Here is a 10,047-nt window from a genome sequence, read left to right as displayed (position 1 = left end):
AAACAGTTTGTCACTATAGCTAGAGCCAGAACTCTCGAGCCATACCCCTGCATCTTGGCGTCATGAACATCAAAGGAGTTTTACATTGAATTTCCATCTGGAGACAGGATCGCCTCCTCTTGTAAGTCAACAAAAGTTTTCCTCCCTTAGCTTTACACTGAGAAACCCCACTGCTAATTCTGATCTGAAATAGAGATATACACACGCCATAGCTCATCTGGAGAGCAGCATCTGGATAATCTGTGATAGAGCACCGTAAAGATAGAAACAAGACTCCTTTTGTTAATTTCTTTCCACTAAGATCTGCTTTAAAGTTTCAAAATAAAATTTATTCCATTGCTTGTTAACTGAGCATTATTCACATCTCAGTTAAGAATTTCTTTGATATTTCACATGGACTGTTGCATAAATCTCTGGCCATCTGCCTCACAGATTATTTAGACTAGTATATAATTAACCTGCAGACAAGCAAGCTTTCTCAAGCTGCTATAACATCACATTTATTCAAATTCTCAGGGTAATCATCAACATTATGATTCCTGATTCTTTTTCTCACACTTATTATAAATCTCTGGTGATTCACAGACTATGTTTAAGTCAGAATTAAATATCCTGAACTTTACTATTAAACAGGTTTAAATCATCATGAAATGCTAGCCCCAAAGATGACAGAACCAACCAAATTCTGAGAAAAAACACAGCATGTTCAGGAAGGTCTCCAATCATCCAGAAGGACTACTTAGAACAGTTAAAAATAAAGCAAAGAAAGGTGTGCATCACCTGCTTACGGATAGGAATGCAGGGTATTGTTACACATATAGTTCACACAAGCACAACTGTAGCACATGTATTCAGAACGTGGAAAGCTCCAAAGACTTTCAGTAGCTGCTAGCAAAGAACTATATAAAGGACACAAAAACTTTAAAAAACTCAAAAGAGAACAAATACTCTAAAATTTTTTCAGGCTTTGTCTGGAGCTTCAAAATTGCAATGGTCATCTTGCAATGCCAGTCATGACGAACACTTAAGTATAAATAGAAACACTAAAGAATGATGACACACGACTGAACAGCTCCTAACTTAACACAAAAGCATGTAGTCTTAGCTCCTCTATTGACAAGTGTTCCAAATCCATTTAATGACCCTGAATTTGCAGTGCAGAATTGTCCCTATAGGACTAAAACAAATCATAGACTCAAACACCTTATGTTTGCAGGAAACAAATACAATTTTTTCTTTCTTTCCAAGTGTTCAAATCTGTATGAAAATATCTTAAAAAGAAGGGGTAAGAGAAATATTTCAGGGCACAGACAGATCCTTCTATTCTCTTGAACAAAATGTGACATCAGACTAGGTTACTGAAGCCAGCTACCATCACTCCCCTCTTTCTGGAGGGGACTCACTCACTCAAACACACATCTCATGAGGATCTTACTTGTTTAGAACAGTAAGAGCTGGATTACCAAAAACCTACTGCTGAAACTTAACATTAACAATTTTGATTAAAGTAAGTTGGGGTTGCTCCCAGAAAAAGTCTGAGGAGCAGACAGCACAACTATTATCAGACTGCACATCTATTTGTGCCTCTGGAAAACTAGTATTAAGCCTCAATTTTATAGAAATTCTTTGCATGGTGCCCATATATTCATTACCAATGTTGAAGTGATTAATTTGTTACCAATACAGTTGAACTCATTTGAAAGCTATGTTGAGAATACTAGAAAGACTATTAACAATTCAGCTATATAAAAATATTGTCAAAATTTACTATCATTAATACTTTCACTTTTGATATATTCACATACCCAATTTGGCAGATCCTCCAAAAAGTGATCCTTTATCAAACGCATCTTTCCATGTAAATGTTACACACACCTGAAAATTGTGAATAAAGAAAGATCTTTATCTCTAAAATTAAATACGAAATCTTCAGAAAATATCCTAAATTCACGTATTTATCCTTTTATATTCTAATTGCGTAAAACATTTAATTCACTTGCAACATTACAAACATTCAGAAGTTTCAGGAAATCATCAAGTTATTTTAAAAAAAATAATTCCACCTTTTTCCTTCCTGTTAGTTTGCTCAAAACATTTCAACCAGACAACACAGAAATTCTCAAAATAAGCTTTCAGCTCTGCTTATATCCTGAGTAGCAGATAAATTTATTTCCAAACGAAGATATTCCTCTCCCAAGAAGTACAACAGTCAGGTAGAGTCACAGTTAAAGAAAACCACCCAACCAGGCAGTTTCCACTGTTCCAAATTACTAGCATATTTAGGATTGTTTTGTAATATCAAAATTCACTCGTTACAAGTTAATTCAATAGCAGCATTATCAGGAAATGCCCTCAGGAAAAAGAAAGCAGGTAAAAACAGTGTGGTTTTTATCGCACTTCCAGCATACATTTCATACGCAATGCAAATACTTCATAAAATCTGTTTTTAAGTTCCACAATTTGATTCCTTATTCAGCTGACCAAACTAGTTGTAGGCAACTGGTAGCAGACCAGAAAAGATAGCAAAAATCCTCATTTTAAAGCGTTTGTGGAGAAAAACTTTAAAAAGAGCACAGTACTGTTTGATAGCAGCAATGCTAGTTCAGGAAGTTCTGGTCACCAGCTGTTCATTGCTGCTTCCACTGATAACTACCTCCCTTTGATGGAACAGTTTACAGATCTGCAGAACTTGCTCCTAAAGTTTTCCAGTTTTCCATGTCTCCAGGTTTGCAGATCACCTTATCAAAACATTTGCACGCTAAAAACCAAAGTGCAGTTCTTGGCTACAAGTGAACGCAGCTACAAGCAAAACTCAAATCAGTTTGAACTGCATTAAAACTATTCCCTTACTTATAATCTGTAAGCCTGAAAGAAACTTTTTCTTTTAATCATAACATTACCATTTAAATATTATTTGACCAGGAAAGAAATGGAAATTCTGTCCCATTTGTAAACACGTCTAAAGAAAATCTACATCTTTTCCCACCAAAATACAGAAGCCTAAAAGATCTATTCCAGTCTCCACCTTGAGAAAGACTTCAATAGGCAGGAGTTAAGCTGGATTTCTCCCTTAGAGACACGATTCTAAACAAATACAGTAGAAAAAAAAAAATGCTTAATGAACACCATGTCTATATAAAAACTGTGTTATTTGTAGATGCAGAGGCAAGAATAAAGTGGTAAGCTCTTAAGAGGGTTTGTTCTGTTAGCTGTTGTGAATGGAATACCTGTTCTACTTCAAAAACCAAAGATCATATTCCATCCATGACTAAAGGTCCCACAGAAATTATGTTTTAAAAAGCCTTTGTAACATAGTATGAAATAGACTTCTTGGAAAAAGGAGAGCTGAAGAAGACTCAGCACAGCACAACTCTTTCTGACCCAGACAGCAGTGACCACTAGCCAAAGTCAAAATGTTTCTGAATCTGTAAAATTAAGGCAATTATGGCCACAAGAGATGAAGCTTCAGTATAGACTATACATGAGCACCGACTAGAAAATAAACAGAGATTAGGAAAATAAGGCTCAAAGAGATTAAATGCCTTGCCCAAGAAAAGTACCGTTTAGTGGATTAGGTACAGGCTTAGAAGTCACACATCATCAGTGCCATGATTCAGTTAAATGGTTTGCTAAGTCTTCTTACCTGATTTTCAGAGAATGGAAACTTTGGTTCAATTGAACACAGCTGATCATAGTATCTACAAAAAAAAAAAAAGGAAGAAACAGCTATTAGATAAATCAAATAATCAATTAAGAGTTTTGTTTCTTACACTGGCACATAAAGAAAAGGGCACAAAAATCCCCCCCACAAATAAGTTGTGAAGCTAATTTGTAACTATGGAAGATTTGTAGAACAGACAGAAATTCTGACCAAAGGGATTTTTTCAGTGGAGGAACAAGTTCAATAGGAGGTAGTCTTCCACAGATAATGTGGAAACCCTATCTATCTCAGTCAGAAGTAGAAGAGTGACAGATGAAGCTGACCCATTCCGCTTTCTGATGGAGGGTGGATTAGAAAAGAACGTTAAGCAAAGGAGTCCCTATATACATACAGCAAGACAAAGAGTACATTACACATTAAGACATGCTGCAAGAGTAAATTAAGTACAGCTTTTAACATATTAACAAGCCAGACCGCACCCTCTTGATCTGAACATTATATCCCACTCCCCTGCAATTTCTGACTCATCTGCTTAAACTTCAATGTCTTTGAAACAGATGCCATTTGCCTTGCACAGTACCAACTGGAGAGACCAATCTTTGATAAAATTCTTTAGTTGTAAGCTTAGTTTTCATTAGAGTATATTGTAGCAGCCACAGTGAATTAAAATCAGAAGTTTCTCTGTGCCAATATTTTGTCTGCTCACAGTGAAAGATGTTTAGGAAAGAATGCCAGAAAGATAATACAGCAAATATAGCACAGTCCCTTACACAAGCTATCCAGGCAACAGTTAGCAATTCAAAGTTTCCCTGAGTTGTACCCTACACCTGCACCACTTGTTAAACATGACAGGCTGGATGCAGAACACAAAATCTTTAAACTTCCAGCTGCTGAGAACAGGTAACATGTGAAGTCTGTTTCCTATACTCTTCCTGTAACACTTGCCATATGAGCCTACACCCAGCATTATACTGGTAAAATTCTTTTTTTAACAATTAATATTCCCAATATATAAACCACCTTGTAGTAGTGACTTTCATAGTCTGTGAAACAGGGTTAATACTGTTCCTATTTCCTTACATTATTAAATATTAATCACTATTGATCTAGACTAGATGCAGATGTATAAGACCTAGGTTCTGCAGGCAATAGAAGTTTGTTTAGTATGTCAATAAGCATTTTTAAGTCATATACAACAATAAAAACAGCATTAGCATATTCTTCAGTGAAATATATCTGCCAATGCATATAATACTACAGGTTTCTGGCTTCAACTGAGCCACTGCAATTTAAGATACGATACACTAAGCCATATCAGAAGCTACAATAACCTGCAATGGTAACCCAGCAGGACTTCCACTAATAATTGAGTTGAAAGAAATTGCTCCTAAAGTTAAAAAAAAAAAGTCTGCAGATGTTTACTGTGACAGCAATTTAATCAAGATTAATTCTTACTTTTAACAACTTACCAAGTATGTGAACAATATAGTTAAAAAAAACCCCAAACACAAAAACCAAAACTCAATGTGGATTTAAAAGCTAATGACAATTTTTCTCACTGTCTACACAGATCTAAGAATCTGTATTCTACCTTGCCGTACTTCAGCACGAACACTGCTAGTACAAGGACAGCCATTATAGAGTCAGATTTCAAATATACCTCCACTGAGAGACGTAGCTTTATAAATCAAAGGTGTTCTTCAGGAAGAACTAAAGTATTGGCAATAACAGAGTCTGATAATTTTAAACTATGTGATAGTACAGTAACTAACATCTTCCAACATTTATGAAGCTAGCACATGAAAGGTACTGGCTTTAAAAGAATGTATGTTTATTTTTTACAAAAAATGTTCATCTGTTTCTTCATCTTTCATTCAATGGTCATACCTTGAAAGCACATACCACCTGAAATGAAGCAACAGTTAAGTATAATTTAGTTACAATTTTTTTTTTTTTAAAGTGATCTTACATCCAAGGCTTGATCTATAAAAATCATACATAACAGCATCCCTTTCGTAGTTAAAGAAATGCAGCTTTGCATGTTAATGGTCTCTCATCAGTTTACATTTGGTCTGGTTTATCACACCAAATGTGTCCATTTCCTAACCTACTCTGTTTCACTGATACAGATTAACACAAGCAGTACAAAAATTAGTTTAATACTAGCACTGAAGATCACTTCAACTGATATATTAAGTGTACTTCCTTCACTGCCTTCAGCTGATCTCAACACAGTCATTTTCATGTAGTACCACAAAGACTTTCCACGCTGTCTCTTTCCTACCCCCATTTAATTTGTTAGCCAAAAGCCACCAATAAATCAGAGTTGTCTTCCCACATCCCATGATTATCCTGTCCTCACCTGCCATGAGGCTAGTCAAGAAGCAAAGCTTGTTAAATGGCCTTGTGAAGTCTGGGGCGCCTAAGCATTGGCTGTTTGCAAACAGACTATTCTCTGTATGTCAACAGAACCAGAAAGAAAAAGAAAATAAGCTAAGGTGGTATATGTTCCTCCCAAATATGCACATTGTTGCATTTAACATCAATGAATACCAACAACACAGGGCTTTTTGTTTGGTTGGTTTTAAACAAGTTCAGAACTTAAATCACTATTTTCTTTACTATTTTAAGCATGTGGCATCATTGCTTTTTATTAAAGAAATTGAAATTCTACTCAAGATTTAAGTGTTCTTTAAAACTCTGCAGACCAAAAAAACCAAACAAACCATGAAAAATCATTTGCTTTTGTGTAGCAATAGCTAAACATATATATGTTATATATAAACTAAACGTACATAAATAAAATGGTAAATGAAGATGTTAACCACAGAACAGCATAAAACTAGCAGTATAAAGACAGAAAATTACCATTGAAGGAACGGCCGCATTTGATGCACAAGTCGGTTACACATTGAAGGATGAGGGTAAATATAATAAAAGTGTTATTTAAAACAAAATTTACAGTTATCTAACTATCAAGACAAAAAGAACAGAAGTTGCCGCGCAACACAGATGAGCGTTGCGTGTTCAGCTGTGCCAGACCGATGAGCTACAGAAAACCATGCAAACATACCAACTGCCCGAGTTCCAACTACACCAATGAAAGGGAGGGCAGATAGCAACAACACAGACCTAGTTCTCGAAGCACAGCAATCTTTTGCCAAAACAGGCATTACACAGTCCTAAATGCTAGTAAAAATGAGTTACAGCAGTCAAATTAGTTGAAAGTCAAGGTTTAAATTAGAATTTAATTACAATATATGTATTGCATTAAGAACCTCAAATCCTACTCCTCCTTCAAAGAATCAAAAAGAAAAATCTCCTTCAAAAGAACACAAGAGACCAAGATCTGCCTTCGCTCTTCTAGATAAGAACTGGAATCCTGAACTCACAGCTGGAAATCAGAACTGCAACTTTCATCCCCCAGAGAATTTGACCATTCAAAATAAAACCATGCACCTCCCCTTTCCCCCCGCTCTTTCTTTTTTTAAAAGATCCGCAAGAGTTGTTAGCAAAATTAAAACTCACACCAACCACCCCATCCCTCTAGAAAACAGAAATTAAGTCCAGGCTATCTTTAATATTAAAGAGAGGAAGCAAGGAATCCCTTGAAGCTATAATTATACGCAGAAGAAAAAAAGAAAAGAAAAAAAAAACTCCACATTAAATCAAATCTGCTATGACAGAATTTAAGGGGAAACATCTGTACACCAAGCTCACCTAGTCACCTCCAGAGCACTCAGATTCTCAGAAAACAAAGAAAGCTTGGAAGCAGGCTGAGGTCTTTCCCAGTTACACCGTGCCCCTTTTCACTGGGTACCTCAAATACTTCTCCAAGAGAAGCATTCGCGTTCATCAGACAAACCACAGCGCACCACACGCTTTCAAAACTTTACTGGTCAGTGTTTGCTTTGGAAATAGGGCTGCAACTGAATTAATTTCTTCCATAAAAGAAAAAATTCTGCAGTAACTACTCAGCAAAACAAGGCTTCTAAAGATTAAAAAACCGTGGGCAAATCCTAGATTAATTAGCAGAAGATTAATCAGCAGAAGATTAATCCCTCATTTCTTAACCATTAAACGGTCTACAGTGCTCTACTAGGTATTATGGTCTATAAAAAGCCACAAAGAAGTAAACCTATGCAAAGGGTATCCACACTGTAATTAGCTCTTCCAGCATCACTTCACTAACAAACCAGTTTTATACTCCAACTTTAATGAAAATCTTGCTAAAGTTGTGACTTAAACATAAGACTGAGTACAACTCTTAAATAGCAACAGGAAAATACTGGAAGTTGGAGAAGGAAGGGAAATTTCAGGGGAAACACAAGGCACTCAGACACTTGTGCTCTTTCAGTCATAAGCTCAGCTGGATTCTTCAAATTTCTGGGTGTGCAGACAATCTGAACTTTTAAAGTAACTGCGCCTTACAGAATATTAAGAGAATATACGTCAGAATATTCTTACAGAATAAAACAAGCTTATTTTCTAGAAACTGTACTGAATATAAATGGTCAGACAGGGACAAACCACTCATAACTTGTTGAGTTAGAAAGAGGGGAAATAAAGAGATAGAGGAAAACATATATCTGATTGGTTTATTTTCTCTAATTTACAGTTAATTCAGACCTTCATCTTATCTTACTTCCTCTGTAAAGGGAACAATTATCCTCAAGCAATACAATTTAAAATGCAGGTGTTTTATGAGGAGCTTCTGTATGGCAGGGATATCACTTCTTGTTCACACATAAGGCGGCACCGGTGCAGAGCCGCGTTCAACACGTCCCAACTACCGCAATAACACATGGGCCAGCTGAAGTCATCTGCTGACCACTGATCAACAGCAGAGAGAAACAGATCACCGCCTATGGAACTGACTCAAAAGGAAAAATGGTAATTATGCAATTGTAAGTGGTTTCCCTTTATTATTCAGAGAGAAAACCTGAGGTGAAGTTGCATACTATGGCTTGAATTAACGTAATGACCTACTGGCACTAAGAGAGGTCCCACTCAGCCCCTTGGCTCTACTTTTACCCTCTTTTGCATCAGTCCCAATATCCCTCTGACCTTCCACTGAACTCATTCAAGTTGCTCACCTGTCAGAAAGCCATATACATCTTTTGCCTTCTAGAAACGGTGCAAGAGAAGGACCAGAACTGAAGAGAGGGCTTTCTTCTTTTGGCAGTGTAGAGTTGTTAGATAGGGTGAAGTTGTATGAAGTGGCTGGGCCAAACAGAGATTCCAGATAGAAACTAATCACAAACCTGATTGGGACCATCAGAAAAGGAAGCTCAATTCCAGCGTTCAAGGTAAGATAGTAATACGCCTTGCAATTGGGCTAGCAGAGTGCCTTCTTTCAGTGCATAGATGCTCATTATTTCCCTGACCTTCAAAAGGCATACACATACCTTTGAAAGCATATGCAATAATAAACAGGAATAGAACAGGAAGCTACAAAGATACTGTAAAACAAGATCACTACAGTCACAGCTTTTATAGCCCAAACACCCAGCGAAGGGTTGATAAGCTCAAAAAAACATCAGTAACTCATTTTACAAATCTTGCCTTCTTTGTTGCCACTTGTTTCTTTTCCATTCCTCTTCATTTTTTTAAGATTATAAATAAGAAATTCAAGTGAACATCAAACGTATTTCTACTTCTTCAGGATATTACAGAAACATGTCATGTCTACAAGTATCATTTCTCCCTATGCTAGAAAATCCCTCTATATTTTTTCCTTCTTTCAGAAAAAAAAAAAGAATAAACTTGATGTCACTATGTGAAATATAATGTTCTGTTACTGCATATCTTTGATCGCAGCTTTGCAAATAGAAGTGTGTACTTGGTATTAACCTAGTGAATGAAGCACAGTAACCTCAGCGAGTAGATGAGCTGCAAATAAATGGGCTCAAGAGTATTTCCACAGTAAGTCAATATTGCAGTCCATAAATGTTCTAGAGAGACAGGAAAGAGCGAGTGCTTTTGCAGATGATGGAACAGTTAGTCCAAAAGCAGGCTTTATGCAGTTTATCGGGCAGAAGGAAAAATTAATCTTTTGCTTATCTAACCTGTGTTAATTCCAGCACAACAGAGGCACCACTAAGCTTTCTGATAGCAAACTAAGCATGTTAATTACAAAATAAGGATGTGACCTTGCAAATACATTAAAAAGCTGCTAAACACAGACAACAGAAGGAGAACACAACAGTAAAAAAACCACGAACAAAACCCACAAAACTGAATAGAAAGCCGTCAGCTGTAACAGCAAAATGTTAACACTGAAGCAAAAGAGGCACCTGCTCTCTTCTGAGAGGCAAAACTGTCCGTAATTTCTACCTAGAGCCAACCGCGACTGGCACGCTACAAACATTCGGGACGGGAAGTTG

The 10,047-nt window shown here is 36.6% G+C and overlaps 1 protein-coding gene across 1 annotated transcript in view; it reads right to left on the bottom strand.

Annotated features, from left to right (window-relative positions):
- LOC104128275 (programmed cell death 6 interacting protein) overlaps positions 1-10,047 on the bottom strand; it is a 41,246-nt gene that overhangs the window by 23,564 nt on the left and 7,635 nt on the right. The window contains 2 exon segments of the mRNA XM_035896570.1: positions 1,806-1,875; positions 3,644-3,698. Of these exon segments, the coding sequence (XP_035752463.1) occupies positions 1,806-1,875; positions 3,644-3,698 (125 nt within the window).

The sequence above is a fragment of the Egretta garzetta genome, unplaced genomic scaffold (genome assembly GCF_000687185.1).
Source record: "Egretta garzetta isolate BGI_Z169 unplaced genomic scaffold, ASM68718v1 scaffold170, whole genome shotgun sequence".
Classification (NCBI taxonomy): domain Eukaryota; kingdom Metazoa; phylum Chordata; class Aves; order Pelecaniformes; family Ardeidae; genus Egretta; species Egretta garzetta.
This window is presented reverse-complemented; position numbering and strand designations above follow the sequence as displayed.